Source organism: Eublepharis macularius, chromosome 17 (genome assembly GCF_028583425.1).
Source record: "Eublepharis macularius isolate TG4126 chromosome 17, MPM_Emac_v1.0, whole genome shotgun sequence".
NCBI classification, from domain to species: Eukaryota; Metazoa; Chordata; class Lepidosauria; order Squamata; family Eublepharidae; genus Eublepharis; species Eublepharis macularius.
The window spans coordinates 27,467,603-27,490,788 of NC_072806.1; the positions used below are offsets into that span (position 1 = coordinate 27,467,603).

At 40.9% G+C, this 23,186-nt stretch overlaps 1 protein-coding gene across 1 annotated transcript in view; it reads left to right on the top strand.

Annotated features, from left to right (window-relative positions):
• Positions 1-23,186, top strand: part of RPA1 (replication protein A1) — a 62,977-nt gene that overhangs the window by 2,861 nt on the left and 36,930 nt on the right. The window contains exons 2-6 of the mRNA XM_055001949.1: positions 999-1,046; positions 1,307-1,385; positions 5,139-5,247; positions 10,623-10,711; positions 18,400-18,495. Of these exons, the coding sequence (XP_054857924.1) occupies positions 999-1,046; positions 1,307-1,385; positions 5,139-5,247; positions 10,623-10,711; positions 18,400-18,495 (421 nt within the window). The remainder of the gene's footprint in view (positions 1-998; positions 1,047-1,306; positions 1,386-5,138; positions 5,248-10,622; positions 10,712-18,399; positions 18,496-23,186) is intronic.

The following is a 23,186-nucleotide window of genomic DNA, read 5'->3' on the forward strand; positions in this document are numbered from 1 at the left end:
TGTACATTTTCAGTGTGAAAACATTGCCTTAAGAAGCATTTTCCTTATTTTAAAAGAAAAAGTATTTCATAGTTTTTTCAGAGCTCCCCCAAATTTTCTGGGGATTTTTCCCCCTTAATGTTCCCCCCCCTCCTTTCCAGCTCTAATTTTGAAAGTAACAGACTACTTTCACACTAAAGTTTTGCTGTGGTTTAGCATCCAAATGAAAGTGTTTTGGGGGGGTGTGCGTGCGTGCGTGCGTGTGTGTGTGTGTGCGCGCGCGCGCGCATCTACGTGACAGCATTCCCTAATTGTTCCCACCCCTGTTTTGTTCTTGCTTTGGAATGCTATTTTTGGAAATACCACCATCAAAGTAAATTGGCCAGTTGCATCTCAGTTCTTTGCTCTGGTGATACCTCTGCTGAATGTGGGTTGAGCCATTGCGTTAGGTATGAGTTGCTCCTGATGCATGGATGGGCCAGAATTAACCACCCTCAGGAGGCTGCCTGTTGCCTCTCTGTATAAATAGAGGTGTGCCTCTTTCCTATCCCGAGACTCACCCACATGCAGAGAAATGGTGCAGGCTGTTCTAAAAAGTATGGGGTGCAAGGATGAAGCATTTTTATGTTGGAAACATAGCTATTAGAAAGCTGGAAAATACTGTCCTATGGTGACAGTATGGTACTTGGAGTTATTCCTCAGCGGTAAACCTGCCCTTTCCACAACAGAGTTTGTCCTTTTTTGGAAGCTAAGTTGAACTTTTGTCTTTGGATAATAAATGAAGATCTAGAATGGTAGCTGTGTTAGTGCATCTGATGAAGTCCATAAAAGCCTGTGCTAGAATAAAATTGTGTTGGTATTTAGGGTGTTAACAAATCTCCTGCTTGTATTTAACATGAAAGCATAACTCCTCGGATTCTGCATAATTTTTTAATCTCTAAATCTCTATGCTGCAATATGGCATATTCTGTTTAATGAGATCAATCTCTCTTTCTCTCCCCTCCACCCTCCCTTTACAGTCCATAATGCAAGGAGAGGATGTCGTAAACCCCATCTTACAACTGATTGTGAGTATTCTTGTTGCTTTTTTGTGTCAGTCATTCCTGAGTAGATGGTGAGGGACAAGCCTTAAGTAAGATGGTGAACTGGCAGGAATCTTGTCAGTGAGCAATGGAGACTTTAAGGCATGTGTATAATCAAGCATTTGTGTCTGAATGTACTTTTCTGTTCCTCCTCCTGTGCTGCTGATACATACGCTCTCCTTATTGCCCAGAGTCCTAAAGCATTCATTGGAATTGGAGCTGAGAACTTCTGTTTTTTTCCCCAGACCATCCGTGCTATTGCCACTGGAAATGGCCTGCCACGTTACCGAATGCTGATGAGCGACGGAGTGAACATACTTTCTTGTAAGCGTTAAAGGATGAAGACAGGTTGCAGGCATGGTTCTGCAAGCAGTTTTTCGACTGATGAGGAGGGGCAAACGTAGCTCAGTGGTAGATGTGGTTGATACCATTGACCATAGTATCCTTTGGGGTGTCTTGCAGGTTGGGCCTAAGGAGTGCTGCTGTGCAGTGATTCCATTCCTTCCTGGAAGATAGGTTTCCAAAGGTAGTGCTGGGGGACTAATGTTCTTCATGGGATTTATTTAGTATGTTTATAAATTGTGGTACAGCTTTAAAAGTTCCCAGAATAATTAACAAAACAGAATAATCTTTTTAACTAACAATGCTCCCTATATTTGGGAGAACGTGGGTTTATGAAAAACCCCTTCTGCAGATTGGCTGGCTGTTACGCATTCAGGGGAGACTCTGCCCTCCAAGCTTCCATACAAGACAGCTTTGTCTCCTTGGCAGGTTCCAATGGAATAAAATTGTCCCTTCCTCGAGGCTTCTGACTGTTTTCCATGCTGTTTAACATCTAAATAAAAAAGCTAGGCAATGCCTTCTGGAGGCATTTACTGCAGTGCCATCAGTATGTCAGTGAGCCACACCTCTGCTTTTTCATCTAAACCAGTGTCAGGAGACACCAAAGAACTGAATGAGGGTGAATAAATTGCGGCACAGTGCAAATCTGACTGAGATGATGATGGTAGGAGGTTCGGCGAACCTGGGAGTAGGAGAAAGAGCTGGGATTTGTGTTCCTCTTGAAAGCAGCATGAAGCTTCTGCTGGACTGCTTTTGGAATCTTAGGTAGAAACTTTGACCAGGTCTTCTTTTTACCAACATTGGTAAATCATTTGCTAGTTGCACCCGCTGCTACAACAGAAGGACTTTCTGCCACCATTTATGCCTCAGTTACTGCAGCGCTCGCTTTTTACGTGGGGCTGCTGCAGAAAACTGCCTGGATACCTCTGTTGGTCCAAAACTCTGCTGCCTGTTTGTTAACTGTGGTTCCTGCAACCTCAGAATTACTCTTCAGAACTTTGGTGAAAGAGTGGGGTTGCAATAATAAATCACTGCTCTACTTTAGTTCCAGCTGCAAGACTACTTAATCAGTGAAAAGTGATGTGATCTGTACCATTGATACTACTTATGTCTCAATGGCAGGCCAGTTTCTGTGTTTTCAGGTCATATTCCCACAACAAACGACTTTTCAGGAGGCTACATAATCTTAGGGGGTAACTTCAGCACAGTCCTGGACAACGTCACAAAAAAGACATCAAGTAGCAACCCCACCCCCCTATCAAGGAGAGCCAAGTATTCTTCAAGCTAACACACAACATGCTGGTCTGTTACATTCCTGAAACTCAGTATATCCTGCCTCCAAAGAGCATCCTTTTCTACGGAGCTATTAATCCTATACACTTGATCTATTTGCCCCACAAGAAAGTATGTGCTGATTTTTAAAAAATGATCATACAATCCAGACCTGAGATGTCCCCCAAAGCTTAAATTAGTCTGCTGCTTTGACCACACTTTGCTGTTTAAACAGCTGTGCATAGCATCTAGGCATTGGAAGACTTCATAGTAGCCCTCAAGGAAACCATTGCTTGATTAGGTGTGTCCCTGGTCTTTAAACAGAAAACAAGCAAGTTTGATAGCCAGCAAAAAAAAAAAATCTGTCAAAGGATACAAGAGTCATTTAAGTTGGATGTATGTGACATTTTCTGGTTGCTGCCAAATATTTCTCATGCTGCATTGGTTTACTCCGCTTGAAGGCCTCTTTAAACATTTCTGATTTTGCCCCCAGCTTGTTGCCTTATTTGCAGTAGGTACTTACAATTAAAATGTCTTTTGTTTCCAGGGGAAATGTGGTGACATACAGCTTAAAAACAAATGGGGGGAAAATGCTGATACGAAAATTGAAGCTATGAAACAATGTTTTAGACCCTGTCAGGTTATAGCAGAGCTTCGTTAATAATGATAGATCTGATCATTTTCCTAGCTTGCACAAAATATATATCGAAATGACATGTACACGTAATGATGGTTGCCTAAATGCAGAAATACTTTAAATTGGACAGGGGGTAGGCAGCTTAATCTCTTTGTGTTGAACATCTTGTTAAGGTGTTATTCTCTGGTATAGGTAGGAGGACATTCTGGAATCCTCAGCTTGCCCTTTCAGCTGGAGAAGGAAGCAGGGCCAGCTTGTGAACAACTGTTCAGGGGGCATTGTTCCCACACTGGCCCGGCCTCACGTCAAGGCAGCAGGGCTGAGTTCAGTTTAGGTCTGGGAAATTATGTCCCCAGCAGATATAGCAGACCCAGAATCCTGTTTGAAAAAATGAAATTCATGTATTTCTATTCTTCCTCCTACAGATTCTCTTTTCACTCAGTGTTTAGCTAACAATGCTGTTAGTACTTCTAGGAATTCTCCTAGCAATCTGTCAGAAGTGATTGTCTTATTGGCTACTGTTATCCAGATATACCTGTAAATTTAAGTCCAGAAGCTTCCACAGGCTGGACCTATAGTATTCTTGACCCACTGCGTTTCAGTGCAACAACCAGGGTCACAAAAAGTCAAGCACTCAATATAAATATATTATTAGTGTATTTTTCCAAAAAGTGCAAACGTGCAAAGATATTATTACATAACACAATATAACAACAATTTAAAGTGCATATTTCATTAAGGCAGGGGTAGTCTATCGGATAATTAATCAGTAGATAAATTCCCGAAACGGGAATTGGTAACAGCAAGCTAAAGCCCGTCGGCTAGGTGTCTTTGGACACGTCCTCATTCCTGCCTTGGACATATGGACAGTTTCCATGCACTCTTTGCACTTCCTCACCACCAGTGATGAACTTTTTGGATTGTATGAATTTATCTACTGATTAATAATCCGATAGACTACCCCTGCCTTGATGAAATATGCACTTTAAATTGTTGTTATATTGTGTTATGTAATAATATCTTTGCACTTTTGCACTTTTTGGAAAAATACACTAATAATATATTTATATTGAGTGCTTGACTTTTTGTGACCCTGGTTGTTGCATTGTAGTTTTGTCTGTGTCCCCAGGGGGTTCCCTGTGTTCTTGTTCCACTGAGTTTCAGAGCACTTAACATGATATGGCTTGATATATCTGTGAAGGGGGTGACAGGGATCAGTGACTGAGCCATAGCATCTGAGCTCTGCTCTAAGACTGGGAAGTGACACCTGGGAATGACCTCCTGCAGAGTAAAGGTTCCCCTTGCATAATGCACTAATTGAAGTCAGTCCAATCCAGTGGGCAGAATCTTGGGATTGTGGAGACCTGGTTAAAGTCCTGGCTCGTAACTCACTTGGCCTTGAAGTAAGTCAGCGTGTCCTGTGCAGCGGTAATATGGTTGTGAGGAGAAGATACCTCAAAGAGCCTAAAGCCTTTTTCACATTAAGTTGCTTTCTTTAACTTCCCATAGTATTTCACATTGCTGTATCTGTGTTCTAGGAATTTATTAATGGTACTTTGTCCATGTACAGAATTAATGTGACTAAAAACAGTAGCACTGTAGTTTCATGTCTGTCTTTTTGGAAATGAAATAATTGGTTTGCGCTTCAACAAAATTCATTACCTTTGCAGTAGTTGATGATTTGGTGTTAATTAAATGGAAAAGTTAGTTTTTAGATCTCAGCATAATCATATGTAGCCTTTTCCTGAAAACTCCACCACATGCTGCTCCTTTGACTTCAGCAGGGCTTTTTTGAGTTCTTTTCCCCCTTCTGTTTTGTTGTGCAGCTTTCATGCTGGCGACGCAGCTGAACTCTCTAGTTGACCAGGGACGCTTGAGTGCTCATGCCGTCTGCAAGATTAACAGGTTTATCGTTAATGTCTTGAAGGATGGAAGGTAATTGATTGCTCCGTGGTGTGAGATAAAGTTTTATTATTTTATTTTACTATTTTACTCAGATAGGAGGGCTATATTGTAGGGAGGGGGTTTCAGATGCTTTGCTAATGAGTTAGGGACCAGAGACTTCACCACTATGTTGCCTTACATAATGCCCAGAATTGCTTATGTTCTGTTTCGCATTTCTTCAGCTCTGTATTGGATCCTTGCTAATGCTGTGTCTTTGTAAACTTGTATTTATTCACCCTATGTCATTGTTTATGGAAATGTCCTTGACACTGTATGGAAATGTTCTTGATACTGATTGTACTAATCTCACACTATGTAATCCGTCTTGAGTCTCAGTAAGAAAGGCAGACTATAAATTACATACATATATACATAAGTTAAATTTTTTATCTAGTGTCCTAAGCCATGGTTCTTTTGGACTGGAAATGTTGTTCTCCAATTGTAGACTAAACGTAAATCTCATTCCCAATGGACTAGAATGGCAGTCTAGCAGATATGCTTGCAAAAGTGATGTCCCCGATTTTTTTTATAGCTCATCCACCTCTATGTACCTGTGTTTGTAATTAGTAGCACATTGACTGTGTGAAAGAAGAGAGAAAAACCCCACCATTTCCAGTTTATGAAAGCTTTGATGCCTAAACACAATTCTTACTTGAAATCTGGTAATTCAGTGCTGTGACTAAAGGCAGGCTATTGAGTTTAGTAGACCAACATCCCAATACAATTGTTGGGGGGTGGGGTGGGGGGTAGAGAGACTGAGAATTGTAGACTGAGACTGAGAATCCTTCATGTGTAGGATTTGGGAAGATGATGATGGATGGCTTTTACTTCACACACCGGGCTTAACTGATGTTTGTTTAGTTGCAGAAGAGTTGCTGTATCTGAATTATTTCTTTATAACACATGCTGAGCTTCATGTGCACCCATATATATTCTATAGGTGTTTTAATGACTGGCCAGAGGTAAAATATTTTTAAATATTCAAATACTTGTACTATTTTAGAAAAAAATCTGCAATTTCCCATATTTAGATAAGAAAGCTCATGATGACCTTAGATAGGATACAACCTGTGGCCATGACAGGTTTTTGGAGTCAGGTGCTGGTTGGAGTCAATATTGGAGCTTTGGTTTTTCATTGTTTGTGTTTTAGTATGTCCCTTTTTCTTTGTCATATAACTGCTTTGCTCCAATCCCCTACAAATGGTGTGTATGTGTTACATTCTATCAAGTTGCCTCCGACCTTTGATGACCTTATGAATGAAAGACCTCCAAAATGTCCTGTTGTTAACAGACATGCTCAGATCTTGCAAACTGGAGGACATGGTTTCTTTTATTGAGCCCAGCCATCTCCTTTTAGGTCTTCCTAGCATTATTGACTTTTCCAGAGAATCTTGCCTTCTCATGATGTGGTCAAAGTACGATAGCCTTAGTTTTGTCATTTTAGTTTCTAGGGAGAATTCAAGCTTGACGTGATCAGTACCCACTTGTTTGTCTTTTTGGCTGTCCTCCAGCACCACATTTCAAATGAATCAATTTCCTTCCTGACAGCTTTCTTTATTGTGCCTGATAAAGCCGGGGCAACAAAACTCCCCGAGGGAATGCAGTCAACAGATATAACCAATTCTTATACAAAATTCCTGTATTCATACAAGTGCATAGAAAAGTGCAACCGTGCATAAGTGCAACCTCAAGCATAAATGATGTAAATGGTACCAATGGATACCGTGGGTTGTGATACTGACTGGAAATTATTTCTTGCAGGCTTTATTATACCTGTGATACTATTTGGAAACTATTGTAATATTTATTGTACCATTTATATAATTTATGCTTGAGGCTGCACTTTGTGCACGGTTGCACTTTTCTATGCACTTGTATGAATATAGGAATTTTGTATAAGAATTGTTTGTATCGGTTGACTGCAGTCCCTCGGAGGGTTTTGTTGCCCAGGCTTTATCGGGTTTATTTCCGTGGGAGCCTCATTTCAGTTTAGCTTTCTTCATTGCCCAACTTTCACATCCATACATAGTAATAGGTAATACCGTGGCTTGGATTATCTTGATCTTGGCCGCCAGAGAAACATCCTTATCTTTAAGGATCTTTTCTAGTTCCCTCAGGGCTGCTCTTCCAAGTGTCAGTCGTCTTCTGATTTCTTGGTTGCAATCTCCCTTTTGGTTGACGATTGAGCCAAGGAATAGAAAATCTTTGAACCATTTCAATTTCCTCATTGTCAAATTTAAAATTCTGTAATTCCTCAATAGTCATTACTTTTCAGCTGTGATCCTGCTTTGGCACTTTCTCCTTTAACCTTCATCAGTAGTTGTTTCAGGTCATCACTATTTTCTGCCAGTAATGTGGTGTCATCTGCATATCTCAAATTGTTAATGTTTCTTCCACCAATTTTTACTCCACTTTCTTCTAAATCTAATTTATTTATTTTTTCATATTTATATCCCACCCTCCCCACAATCGGGCTCAGGGCGGCTAACAGCATTTAAAAACAACTTAAAACCTTTTAAAATATTTAAAACAATTTAAAACATTTTGTATTGTGTGGCGGCGGCATCAGGAAGACTTATAATATTTTGCATGCATACTGTGCAGCTTTCCTTATATGCATAAGAGGTTGAACAGGTGGGAAGGTAATAGGCATCCTTGTCTGACTTATTTCCCAACTGGAAACCATTCTGTTTCCTCATATTCTGTCCTAACAGTGGCCTCTTGTCCAGAGTACAGAGTATGCATCAAAACAATCAGATGTTTGGCCCTCTCATTTCTTTTAACACCATCCATAGCTTTTCATGATCCATACCATCAAAAGCTTTGCTGTAATCCATGATTAAGCAAATAAATATCAAAAAATCATAAATACACCTAAAACAGACTTTGATCAATTGATGGATGCTAAAAATTTCACATGAAAAGGCATGATTTCCAAAATTTATAACATTATTTTGTCAATAATTAGAGTTGAAAATTTTGGCTATCAAATTAAGTGGCACCAAGATTGCCATATAGAGACATTAGTAGATGGTTGGGAAAAAATATCGTCATCAAGTATATTTAATTCTCAGAAATAGTAACCAAACTACAAACTTATAAAATCATAAACAGGTGGTATTTAACACCAAGAAAATTATCACTAATATCATCATTGTCACCGCTTTGTTGGAAAGGGTGACAAAGAAGGATCATTTGTGCACTGCTGGTGGAAATGCCCATACATTGAAAAATTACAGAGAAGTGCTAAAATTAATAAAGATTATAACCGGCTATAATGTTCCTTTGGCACCAGAAATACTTTTCCTGGACCAATGGGAAAATATTTTAATTCTCCAAATTAGAAGAGATCTTATTAACACTCTTTTGGTAGCAACTAAAAGTGCAATTGCGACAAAATGGAAATCCAAAACAACACCAACATTAGAAAATTGGATGGCCACAGTGTGGAATCACCTTATCATGGAGAAAATTAATGATAAGCTGTATCAAACTGAACATTATCCTAATGATACAGACTTCTGGGAAAAATGGTACCCCTTTTTTGAATATATAGAAACCAATAGCTTTCAACCTACTTCTATTTCTCTTTACTCATTGATAACTTGAAAAGCTGATATTTAACTATATACAGTAATGTACAAATTATTAAGAAATCTTTGTTATTACTTTGTAAATATTGTTTATGTAAAGTACCAGCAAAGATAACAGTTGTAACTGGCAAATTTTCAATTAGAAGTTAAAATTGGGGCGGGGGGGGAGCTTTGCTGTAATGTATAAAACATAGGCTGATTTTCTTCTCAAATTCCCTGGTATGTTCCATTAGCCATCATAAATTTCCAGTATGATCTCTAGTGCCTCTTCCTTTTCTGAATCCAGCCCTATGAAGGTTAAATAATCTCAACCAGAAGCCCAAAATCGGCAGTAGTTTTTGGTCAGAACATTGTTCTCCATCAGTGGAAGGAGGGTGTCATTGAGAAGGTGATGCTTCCTTGCCCTGCAGACAGGGTGTATGTGATTTATTGTGATTTTTTTTTTTTTGGCAAAACTTCCAAATTCGTTTGGGGGGTAACGTCTCCCCCTCAGTCCATGTCTTGTTTGCTGCCCAGCAAAGGCCCACTTCCAGAACTCGCTTCTTTCTTAGAAAATCCCCAAGTGTTCCATCTCTTTCTCTGTGGTCTCACGATTTATGCCAGTGGCCATACTGGAAGATCCCTCATTTGAGGAATGAGTTGCCCATGAATGCCATGGTTGCAGCTATGTAGTTGACCTGCTTCAGCACCCTAGGCAGGATTCACTAGTGGAGGCCTGTTTCCTGCATCCAAGACAGTTGCCCCTAGCCAAAACTCAGGTGGTGTCAGGAGCTGGCAGTGCTGGGCCTGATGCCAAAGTTCCCTGGTGTCTTGGGAAGTGTTAGGCAGCATGGTTGCCAGCTCTTCATTAGTTGCTACTGCAGCTCCTGTGGATCACACTGAAGTTGGTGTACCTTTAGGGCCCACAGCAATGGAAGAAACCTGAATCCTTATCTGACCATGAACGGGTTCAGAAAGTTTGAGATTTTAAAGTTACTAACAAACTGTCACAAGAAGTCAGGACTGACATAACAATTTTACTAGTGATGTGCACAGGAAATGAAATATGTGGAAGTATGGTTGTCAGCCGCAGCTGGCAGCCCACCAGGAGAAATTGGGGTGGTGGGAACAGGCGCACATGATACCACTTCTGATGAAAAACTGGAAGTGTTTACATCAGGGCGACATTCTATGATTGAAACAAAGCCTGGCTAGAGTGTTGGATAAATCTTAGAGCTTTACCCTGACACAAAGACGTCACTTCCAGTTTTTTGCCAGAAATGACATCACATTGCTGGTCTTTGCCGTGTGAGCAGAATTGGGTAGTAGTTGTCGGGTGGTCCCCCTGCTATAACCTCCCTAGGTGGGAGGGAGAAGGCGGGAATGGATATTTGCAGAAGTTACAGGTTTCGTTCTTTTATTGTTTATATTGTTAAATAAAAAATGAAAAAAGTTTTTTTTAAAGACGCAATCTACATCCTGAGAAGAAAACAGCGTGTTCTCTATAAAGTGTTAAAATAATAGCAATCTTGATGGTGCTGTTTCATCTGAAACTGGCACATACTGTGCAGTTGGCAGGCACCACTAGAGTGCCGTATTGGCTCAGTCTTTTCCGCTTCTGCTTTGTGTATTTGAATGCTTCTGACAGTTTATGGAGCTTTTGTTCCCATCTGTCTTCCCATAGGTAATTGACTGAATAGAACCCAAGTGCCTGCATATTGTTTGCACTTCTAGTTTATGGGCTTTCAAAAGCAAGTAGGTGTCAAGAATCAAAACTTTTTTTTGTCTTTGCAGGAAAGTGATTATCTTGATGGATTTAGATGTGGTGAAAACTGCTGATGCAGTGGGTGGTAAGATCGGCAATCCAGTGCAATATTCAGAAGGTAAAAAACTTGCCCCAAGTGGCTGTGCTGCTTCTTCCAGAGACTTAACTGCTATGCTGTCTTTTCAGTAACAAGTCTTCCTGTTTAAATGCAAAATAAGGGTTTTCAGCTTTTTTAACATCCCCCTATGCTGAAAATTTGTATTCAAATTTGTACTCCTTCCATCTTGGTTTGCAGTATTCTCTATTGGGATACATTTTTTCTTTTGAATGGAAGCAGGCAAAATCTGATCAAAATCCTCTGTTCCCTATGTCTCTTTATTATTAATTATTGCTATTACAGTAGGAGGGAGGCTTGGAAATTTCAGCATTGTAACTTAATGGTTTATAGGCAATTATCCCTCAGAACTGTGGTGACAAGGTATAGTGTTTTATTTACTTGTAAACAATGGGATGGGGAGTAGTCCAAATTTTTAAAATCAGATTATGAACTCAGCTGATTGGCTGTGCAGGTCAAATCAAAACCAAAGGTAAAATTCTTGTGTGTGTGTGTGTGTGTGTCTCCTCTCACATGATCGAGGAGATGTTGTCATATCCAATTTGATACTGAGCTGATGTGTAATGCAAGTGAGGCTCTATCAGCAGTGACAGTGTAATTGAAGTGCCCTGGTGATTGCTTTGAGAGAGTTAAATTGTGTTGAAGAGATGAACAGATACTCACACCCAAAGCATGTCAGTTCTTTGGGTGTGCTAAAATGACATGCCAGCAGTTTTCAGGGCTTTTACTGTGTGTGTGTGGTTTAATTTAAACAGTGTATGAGATGTAGAGATGTAAAATTTCAAATATAAAATATCTTCATTTTCTGTAAGACAAATTGCAAGTATATCCAGTACTTCAGAAATAGTTGTTAACTGCTGTACCACTGGAAAAATTGAAACGGTGTTTAGACTTTTTCATGATGTACATTTTGAATGAATGAATGCTTTATAAGACAAGGGTTTTCTCACTAAAAAGAGAAAATATTTCAAAGAGATTTATTTACAGTCTTCCCCCAGTTTTTCCAATTTTTTTGTTGGAAAAATTGGTCTGGAAATAAAGCTCTCCCCCCCACCCCACAAATGGGAAACACATGCTTGAATGTCTTTAATATTTACAAGCATTGTTCTATTTGAATGTAGATAATTTCCACATAAAGCTTTGCATTATGTTCCTTTCAAACCCTTGATTGTGTCGATCTTTTTTCCTGGTCAGATGTTTTGGGTTCTAGTGCCTGCCTGTTCTCCCCTTGTTCTTTTCTCCCTGCCTCCCAAGCCCCCTGCCTGCTGTGTCTTCTCACTGATCCTGCTCCCCCACTTCTTTCCGTTTGCTGTACAAGTTGTCAGGTGCCATTTTAATAATAATAATAACATTCGATTTATATACCACCCTTCAGGACAACTTAATGCCCACTCAGAGCGGTTTACAAAGTATGTCATTATTATCCCCACAGCAAAACAACCTTTGAGGCGGGTGGGGCTGAGAGAGCTACAGAGAGCCGTGACTAGCCCAACGTCACCCCAGCTGGCTTCAAGTGGAGGAGTGGGGAATCAAACCCAGCTCTCCAGATTAGAGTCCTGTGCTCTTAACCATTTCTCTGCACTCGGAAGTTCTTTATTTTTTTTCTGGGATGCATAGATGATGATGTTACTATTTCTGAGGCCCTGAATTTATAATGTTTCATATTTTTCTGCAAACCTTACCTAAGCCTTCCTCCAAATTTGCAGAAATGTATATGCTAGCCCCACTGATCCTGTTGTGAGGATTTCTTTTATTGGGTGGTGGTGGTGATGACACATGGCTGTTAGATATATAGATTATACTAATATTCCAGCCCAAAGGAATTTTAATTGTGTGATTGGGACCCATTAGGGTTTTTTTTTTTTAAAGTTAGGATGGATGCCATCTTTTCCTGGGGGGGGGGGGAGTTGTGGATAGCAAGGGAGAATGTTAACTGTTCAGCTGAGGATGGTTACTAAATTGAAATAGCTTTCCTGTATACTGTTAGACATCTTTGGGACTGCCAGATTATTAGAGCTGCACTATCCTCTGAACTAGCATGTTCATTTTCATTCCACAGGCGCTCTTAAAACCTTAACTAATCAATTTCTTATAGCCTATGCATATGTAAAAATGTTAGGAGTACGTCCTCAGAACTACTGTGCCTTAACTTTTTAAGCAGCTTGCTTAGTCTGCTTCTTGGTATTTTCACAATCCTAATAGAACTAAAATGTTGTTAGAGTACACGCCATTCTCCGTCAGTGGAAAAGGGTGTCCTTTTGACACTTAAGTCTCCCAAGCGCCCTGCGGACAGGGCTGTGTAAATTTTTATAATTTCCTGTTGTGACTGAAAATGTTTCCTCTTTTCCCCTAATCCTTGCCCTGCCTGCTTCACTCCATTGCTCTCCTCTCTTGCCTTAAGGTCTGCTTCCTTTTGTGATGGCAAAAAGCCAAACTGACTTTATTTACTCTATTTATAGTCTTGCCTTGCTCACTAGGAAATTACTCTTTAAAAAGTCACTTTGAAACTTAAGTAGTCTCTTTGACTCTATGTAGGGCAATTAATACTCAATTCACAGCTCCCAGTGGTAATTAGCCCTTTTTTGTGGGATCTACCCTTTGATCAACACGGTTTCTGATTGAAATCAGAATTTAAACGGGCCCTGGATGATGCATTCTCTTTTTAACAACAGATAAGTTATTTAAACTTTATTAAGCTAACTGTTTTTATTAAACAAGAGATGAGAAGATATACCAACAATAGCATAAAACATATAATCAAGTAGAACATGAATGATACACAGAAAAGATAACTAAACATCCTAAGTTCTCTAACTTCCTCACATTCACATACATACAAATACAAGTTTCTGTGCCAAAATCTCTTACCAGTCTGTTGGTTCCAAGAGGATCTTTCTCTCTAAGGTGCATCCCAGCAGGTCTCTAGGTAAAATTTTTCGAAGATGTTGCTTTTATGGTAAATTCTTAAGGAAAAGACAAAAAAAATAGGAACCTTGTTCACACCTGAAGATTCTGTGTTGTGGCCTTCTCTCTGGGAGCTCTTTATGACCTTGTCAGATACAAAATGGCCTCTGGGGTCCCCTTGACCTCATACTCTGGAGCTGATCAGACCCTGGAGAAGGGCTTTGGGTCTGTAGGCCTTTAATTGAACAGCAGTGAATAGATAGAGAATACCAGGCGAGGACCAAACAAAGCTTTATTGAAATTACTTATGCCCCCTAGGCTAGCCTCATTCATGTTCCACACTTACCTCAAGGCTAGCTAGACCTAGCTGAGTGTACAGGCTGTTCAAGCAGGAGAGCTCTGTTGATGATGTAAAGTAGAAATCCCTTCTGGCCTGTATTGGCTGAGGCTGATGCCAACTGTGCCCACATTCCAAGGCCAGTGCTGGTAACTCCATAGAACTCCAGTTCTCAACAAACTCTACCTATATATGCACACTGACATAAGAGATTGCACTCAGAAAATAGTGGGGGAACATCTTAATTTTGGGGGGCAAATGGGTGCAGATCTGAAGGTCACTGCTCTATAGAACTCCAGAGGGAATATATAACGCAAAAATACTGAATTAGAACTCACTAACCAATTAAACACTTTCTGTCATCCTGGCCTAAACGGAGACTTGAATTTCCTCACTCTTCATAATTTCTAATAACCCAACAGGACCTACTTTTTAGAAATGTTAATAAACTGTTCTTAACTTTCAGAACACTTCTTCCTTTATTAGGTTCCTGTTAACCTTTCTTTATTGTACTTTATCTTTACCTCAGGGGAGAGAGGCTTGAACCTCTGACTTCTGCCATCCTTATGTGTGAATCACTCCTAATTTTTCATTAAAGGAGTCTCTTTGCTCAATTCCTCCCCCCGCCCTTTCTATAATGAGGAAAATGACTCTTTCATTGCATCCGAGGAAGTAAACTCACAAAAGTTCATGCTGGAATAAATGTGCCACTGCTCTTCTGTTTTGTTTTCCCAGTTACCGAGACTATTCTTCTCCTGGGATTTATGATAGCAGACAGACAGTTATTCATGAGAATTTACTTCAACCATGATCAGAACTGGTTTATACTAGCTAAATAAATTTCTCAAGGACACTAACTGTGCATTGAGGAAGAGAAACGCCTGATTAGAGTTGTTACAGAAAATTATAAGCAGATTTAATGAGCCATTACTAATTCAGGCTGATTTATATTAGATAATGAAACAAGAAAACATACATCCTGCATACTATGCATGGTTTTCATTACATTCTGCAATAGGTCCATTCTTTGTATGGCACCGGGAGATGAATTTGGGAAGCTCTAATTTCTAGGGCTTCATATCACAAAGCAGAAGAGCTCGACTAAGAAGAAAGGCTAAAGAGTCTGGTACTATTTCAAAAGTTTAGAAAAAAGTCAACTAGGGAGGACATGATAGAAGTTTATAAAATTATGCACTGAGTAAAGAGAGTGGACAGAGAGAACTTTCTCCCTCTCCCAAAATTCTAGTAAAGTTGATGGGCAGTAAATTCAGGACAAACAAAAGGGAACATTTCTGTACTCAACAAATGATTAACATGTGGAACTCACAATTGGAGGGTGTAGAGATGGCCACAAGCATAGATGACTTTAAAAGAGGATTAGACAAATTCATTGTCCATCATTATCGGCTAGCCGTGGGGACTAAAGGGAACTGCAAATTCGGAAGCAATAAACTTTTGAATGCTAGGTGGCATCATCGGGGAAGGCCTCGGTCTATGCTTTGTCAGCCCTCCAGAATATGTGGTTGGCCACTTTGTGAGACAGGATGCCGGTCTAGATGGATCGCTGGTCTGATCTGGCAGGGCTGCTCTTGGGTTCTTAAGCAGACCTTTTCAAGAATAACCATTTTCAATTAATGACAAACATCAAGCAAGACAGACATTGTGTGAAAGACCTTTGTTTGTGTTATTGCCACACACGAGTCAGGAGGCTGGAAGGAATGAATAGCAAATGAAATTTTACTGAGTTTCTCAGAAGAGTTAGGAAAATTACTTTGAATGTTGGGTGACAGTAGTTGCAACTCTGTTTACACTGGCCACAGTCCAGAGGATATTTCACCATTGCAAAATGTTTGTTCAGAGGCCAAGAGCAACTAAGGGTCATGATTGTGAACTTTTAATTTGAACTTAGAGGGCTAGGTTTGTGTTTTCTCTCTTCAGGAGTCACAGATCCACTGGATCCCTGCTTAGGACTCCTGATTCCTTCTGTCCTGTGCTTTTGACTTCGCTATCTTAGAATAAGTGTAACAACTATGCGTGATCCCAGCCACTACATTCCACTAGTCTGACTTAACAAAAGCCAGACTCTGAGGCCCTTGGATTTCTTAAACCAGCCACTCTGATTGGTAAATCTCATCTGTCCTTAAAACCTCTGTGTGACCAGTTTTTCCCTAGAGTTCCATGGACTCTGACTAGCTGATATTTGCTCATTTTACCCTCCGACCAGATCTAAGTGAATTAGTTATGGACAGAAAGGGGCAGGGCATTTTTTATCTGTCACAGATGGGTTTCCCTCTGTCTTTCATGCTTAATAGAAAACTAGCCATGATCTTGATTCTGAATACTCTATATTTTATACCTTTCCAATTACTTTAAACTCAAAAGTTCTTAGAGGCCTGATATGATAGATTGCTTTTATGGGGGCAGGCAAAAAAAAAGCTCGGTTCAAATTTTTTTAATAGGCAAGCCACGAAGAAAGGATCTCCATTTCTTGAATTATATTGTGAAATCTAGTATTTGCAAATAGTTTGACTTTGGTGGAAAACTCAGATCAGATGCAGAAATGCCATTTTGGGGAGAATGCTGTCTTGAAAACATTGTCCTCTAAAATACCACTGCCCTTTCTCTTTGGCAATGCTGCAAGTATGGACTACTAGAGAAAGCTCTTAAGGAGCACCCATTCACCAGTTCTAATACTTGCCAGTTGTTCACTCATGTCAGTCTTTACTTCTTTGCAAACAACCAAGAGAGGAGCTGACCCATTTAATAATGTGCTTTTAAAATAGAACTGCTTATTTTCAAAGAGCCGTTGCCATCTCATATTGTTTAACAGGATCATATCCTTGGAATAGAAGCGCAGGATGCACAAAGGCATGAGAATTAGATCTGGGGGAACAGTCAGGAGAAGATGCCTAGAAAGTTGCAGTTAATATCCTCCAAATTCAAAATGTTTTTTAAAAAGCATGTTTAAGGTGGCGTCTATCACCAAACATTCTCAGGTGGTTTTCACTTCCCTGTATGGGTATGTGCTGGTTGGTTGTGGTTTGGAAGACAGTTTCTTCCATGCTTGTTTTCTCCCCCAAGGCTCAGAGATACTGGAGGAAAGTACTCTTCCAACATACAGAAGAATTACAGAATGCTAGAAAACCCTAAAATAATCCCTTTGGAACTTTCAGAAAAATATTTTAAGTCCCATGTAGCAAATGGGAACAGATTTTTGCACTTAATAGAAAAGCAACACTTTCTGTCAATACTGACATGGAGGATCAGTGTTGAAGGTAAAAAGTGCACACACCTCTATTGGAAAATGGCAGTCATTTTACTGTATTTGGACCAGAGTTCAGGTTAATAGGTATGTAAAGGGACTATTGCATCTTTGTCCTACCTTCCTCCAAGACGCTTAGAATGGCACACATTGTTCTCTCTCCATTTTTGCAACAACCCAATAAGGTAGTACAGTCAGTGACTGGTCTAAGGTCACCCAGTAAGCGATACAGCTGAATGTGAACTCGAACCTGGCTCTGCCTGATTGCAGTTCAGTTCTGTAGCACACTGGCTCTTTTCCTTCGTTTCAATTTAGTAGCTTTGTGTGTGTGTGTGTGTGCATAATTGGTCTTTCAACTTTATACAGTAAGCCCCACATCTTCCTTTTATGTTGTAAAGCTCTTTAAGATCTGTTTTTTCTATCTTTTTCTCTATAAAGAAACGTAGACGATCATTTGTCGACTTAGATAACACTCTTAAATGCACTGTTTACTGTGCATGTATAGTTATACTAATTGTATTAATGCAAGTCTTGACGAGCTTTCTTCAGCGTACGAACTACTCCAAAAATTTAGGAACTAGACTTATTTTTCAGCCTTTAGGGATTTATATTTTAATGACCATACTTTCTAATTGTTGCTGCTACAGCTAATCATAAAGCCTATACAGTTTCTGGTCATTTTTTTAAAGCTATAACAAAAGTTTTGTAGCGTGTAAATAAATATAGGGTAGCTCTGGTTGTCATCACAACAAAAGGCTAACCACTATTCCTCTCCTAAATAAGTTTTGAACTTCTGCAGAGAATCACCAAGAGGCACTTAGAATAAATTACTGCTGAAAACTCTAGGCACCCGAGTGAAATTTCTAGCCACTATGGTGCCCTGATTGCTGGAATTTGTCAAGCTCTGTATTAATTGATTTTTAGAATGTAAAATAAAGATTTTTAAAATTTGGGAAGCTCCACTTTGCACTTTCAAGGTTATCTGGATGGAGTTGTGGTGAGCAGACAAAATGTCAGAGAGCCAAGGCCTTGCTTAGTGGCCAAAGGCTCCCTCACATGGGGGTTATGTTCAGTGCCTTGTATATCTTTGGCTTATACTGGGTGTACAAAATAACCTCTTCAAGGTATCAACCTAAGTTCTGACTTTGTCACTTCATGGCACTAAAGTGGCCGTTTTTTGATTGGCAGGATCTGGGCAAGTAGGGCAGCAGCAGCAGCCCTCAGCTTTTGCAACCAACCAAGCATCAAGCAAGCTACAGCAGCAGAATGGGAACTCAGCAGCAGGTAAGGATCCTTGCAGTTGAGAGGGTTGAGAGCAAGCAGAACAGAACAGTTGCAGAGATTGTGGGTGGTAAAGACTCACATGAGTCTCCTTCCCTTATCTGCATTTTGTGTGGCATTTTGACGGAAAAACCATTGGGTGAAAATGTCAGCTCTCCCAACTTGGAATTTGGGGGCAATGGTGGTCCCAAAGGCCTCCCACTTGAAGCATTTTTGTCCTTTCCCTTTCCTGTCTCAGTCACTGGTTCATCCTAGTGTGACAAAAACTGACATGATTTTGCCCTGCCATGTTGAATCAATGCATGTCTGTTGATGAAGCCAAGCACAATTTTGTCACTAGATGCTGCTGTAGTTCTTTTTGTTACTACTTATGCTGAAGCTAATGCTAAAGGAAGGAGCCATCTAGTGGCACCAGCAAGAGAATACAAGTGGCATAATCCTGGAGAGAGAGAGAGAGAGAGAGAGTGGCAAAAGCCCCATTGAAATGAATGGAAGTTGTGCAAGATGCAGGAGAATTTTCAGGAGGATTGTGCCCTTGGGCTTTAAACAGAAAGCAAGCAAGTTTGATAGCCAGGAAAAAAAAGTCTGTCAAAGGGTACAAGAATCATTTAGATTGGATGTATGTGACATTTTCCAGTTGCTGCCAAATATTTCTCATGCTGTATTGCTTTACTCAGCTTGAAGGCCTCTTTGGACACTTCTGATTTGACCCCAGCTTGTTGGCTTATTTGCGGTAGATGCTTTTTGTTTCCAGGGGAAATGTGGTGACATACAGCTTAGAAACAAATGGGGGGGCCAAAGGTGATACGAAAATGGAAGCTTTGAAATAATGTTTTAGACCCGGTCAGGTTGTGGAGGAGCATTTATCATGGTAGATCTGGTAATTTTTCTAGCTTGTCCAAAATACAGAAGTGACACACGCACATAAAGATGGCTGTCTAAATGCAGAAAAACTTTAAATTGGGCAGGGGGTAGGCAGCTTAATCTCTTTGTTTTGAACATCTTGTTAAGGTGTTATTCTCCAGTAGAGGTGGTAGGACATTCTAGAATCTTCGGCCTGCCCCTTCAGCTGGAGAACACCTGCTTGTGAGCAATGGCCCCCACTCTTCAGGGGCTTCTTCCCACACTGGTCCTGCCTCATGTCAGGCGGCAGGGTTGGGTTCAGTTTTCATGAGCCCAGCCAGGTTTGATTGTGGCCTGGAACCAATGAGCCTAACTTCTTACTTTTTAAAATTCTGTGTCTTCCATCCTCTCTGGCTGTCCTTCATGTCTGATGAGGGAACGAGTCCCACACAGGGTAGTGGGGGGTTAAAAGCTCTTGGGTTCTTGTATGGGGATCCCTCCTCCCCTTTGCCTTTTCCCCGGAACTGGATCAATGGTGAGAGCTACACAGCAGCTGCTTTAGCAAGGGCAAGCACAACAAGTGATCCCTCCCACCTGGACAATATTTCTGGGCTGGGCCAGGAGCGATTAGGTAGCAGTACTTTCTCCACAGCACAGCTGGATTGATGCCAGCCAGGGTGGCTGAGATACTTTCTCTTCAGGGCTGGTGGGGAGTGAAATGGCTCTGATCTGTAGTTTGGGAAGTCATCCAGCAGCCTCGAGCACCTCTTTAACTCCAAGCCCTATAAAGCCACAGAATGCCAAGGACTATCCCCTCAGTGTGATGGATGACAGCAGCAGTTCTTCCTTGGAACAGCGGTGGGTAGTTAGGCCACCAGAGAAGCCAGATTGTCTCCATCAGGCCACCTCTTAAGAATGAGGCAAGAGCTGGTAGGTTTTAGGGAAAGTTGGGCTGCAGTGGCACCTACTGGCTGCTTGAGGCATAGCAGTTCTCCATGCCCTTGCTGGTATGAGGAAAGAGGACAACAGCTTCTCTGGGGAGGAGGTTGAGGAGGTCTTTGCTTTATCAGCCTTGAACTTTGAATCTAGACAGGAAGTGGTGGCTTGGATGCAAGAGGAGGTGGACTTTCTTCCTATTCCTAACCTAAGTGGAAAAGAGGCCCACACCAGGTTCCTCAGATGGGTTCAGAGCATGGCAACGCAGCGAGTTCTGGGTGCACTGCCTTCAGCTGTGGCTTGAAAACCAGGAGTGAAACAGACAACACAGCAAGTCCCATTCCAAGTGGCCACATAGAAAGTATTGCAAGGGTCACAAGCAACATAAAGGGAAGTTGTGATAACGAAGCTCTTCTAGATGTAAGAAGCATTCAAAGTACTGTAGTGTAGTTCTTCATCAAGCAGTGTTTCTAACAAAAACAAGTGAGGTGTAGAAATGCAAGGCCTCCCATGCAAATTTGCAGAAAGCTTGCTACTGCCCTCCAACAAGGCAAGAGTCCACTCTCTCCCTGTAACAGGACCAAGGGAAGTTAGTCCTTCACCATCTGTTTCCCCAAGCAGGTCGAGATCTTCCTAGGAACTATTGGGGAAGAAGGAGATTTATTAGAGGAAGAATTTAACCAGGAAGACTTCCAGGCTGGCTGCTCCTTCCTGATAGAGCTTTTGCCCAAACTCACAGTCCATACCTGGAAGCCAGCAAAACTGTTCTCTCTTCCTGGGTCTTTGATGAGTATGTCAAGGTGGAGTGGTCTGCCTTTCCAGGCCAAAAACAACACACTGACTGATCAGTCTCTGTTTTCTGCCAGTGGAGGTCGTGATGTGGCTTAAGGCACTTTCAGTGGACGTCCCAGTTGACAACACTCTCTTTTACAGCTGTAATTCTTTCAGGAGATGGGATGAGACCAAGAGATACCTGTGACAAGCACATGGAGACAGCACTGAAGAAAACCTGAGATGATGTTGGTGTCCCTTATAGTCTCTGTTATAGGCTCAGTGCTGGCAAGGCTAATGCCCCTGTGGAAGGACTGGTATTGACCTTGATATCAAGCTACTTATGTCAGTAGATGGTAGCCTTAATGAAATTTTATTGGCTGCAGCATTCACTGGATGAAATGAAGCTTGACTCCAGAGTCATGGCATCAAACATGGTGGTCAGAAGGAACATTTGGTTGTGTCATTAGGATGTTGACTCAGGGGTGCTGTCAAGGCTCATGGCCAACAAGCTTTTTGGAGGAATCCTCAAGGCAGTGCTGATGGAAACAAAATATTACAAAGAAGGCCCTCCTAGCCTCTAAGAAGGAAGAGAAGAAGGTGAAGGCTTTACCAGCCTTTTTGAACATGCTGACAGCCCCAAAGACTGGTGGTGGTACAGAGTGCCCTCAAGTCATAGCTGACTTCCGAGGACCCATAGTGGGGTTTTCATGGCAAGAGACTAACAGAGGTGGTTTGCCATTGCCTGCCCCTGCAGCCCTGGTCTTCATTGGAGTTCTCCCATCCAGTTACTATCCAAGGCTGACCTGGCTTAACTTCTGATATCTGATGAGATCAGACTCACCTGGGCTATCCAGGTCAGGGTCCCCAAAGACTGAGAGCTGTAGTATTTGACCTTCCTAGACATGAGACCCACAGAGCTACAAGCACATGTCAAGAGGCCAGATATCTGAAAGGCAAAAAGTTGTAGGAAAGCAAATATGTGTGTGTATATCTCTCCAAACACAGGTGGAAAACACAGGTGGTACACATGTATCAAAACACTCATACAACAAATTTCTGTTAATATATCATACACAAAACATAAAGTACACTTTTAATTATGACAGATAAGTAAGAAAAACAAATGTATTTTGTGAAGAACTCTTCATTGGTAGTCATAATTGAAAATACGGGTTCACACAGAGTAAACATTAAAACCAGTACATGATAAATGTGAAACCAAGTTTGGGGTGTACATTACGATAAAGTAGTAAATATAATCCAAATATCTTTTTGTATACAATACTCATGAAAGATATGGCCTCAGAAAGATATAGCGCCCCCCTCCCCCAGCATATTCAGTCCAAAAGGCCAAGTGAAACATAACTTTACCAGTGTCAAGGCCAGAACCAGGAGCAGCAAATTATAGGCTGAGGGCATGAAGCAAACCAAAAACCAGGTGGACTGGAGTTGGAACAGTATAAGGGTCTGCGATATTAAAAATCCATCCTGGGTTTTGATATTCAGATGGAAAGGTGAGAATTGGGGCTTAGCAGTCTTTCTAACTTCCCATTTGTTGCTAAAGCTGCCTTTCTCCCATCCTAGAGTAGATTGAAGATCTAAATTGCTCCCCCCCTTCACTCACAAACAAGCCTGTGTTCTTTATCTGCTCCTTTCTTGACAATCCAGACAGCACATCAATGTCTGCAAGAACACAAGTTTGTGGTGAACAGAGGGCAGAGTGCCTTATATCCAACGCAGCTACTGGACTTGTGCATCTATCATATATTCTTGGACTGGACACACATCACTACTGATCAGAAGAGAGAAGATGATGATAGAATTAATAAGGAGGATTTGAGCATCTTAATTTCAGAGGGATATCTGTTAGTCTGTTTTAGCAAAACAAGACTTCTGTTTTGTTGATCATTTCAGCAAGAGAACATTATGAACCTAGCAAAATTAGAGGGTGTGATGATGTCATGATGGGAGGCTGTACACTACTTCTGGTTCCATACAAGACCACTCTAAAATTTCCTTCTAATCCTTCAGCAGGAGATCACTGTTTAATTTAAACAAATAGGGTGACCTCATATAAGATCAAGAGAGCCTTCAGTGGCAGGAAACATCTGAAAGAATAATAATTACAAGGGGGGAGTTGT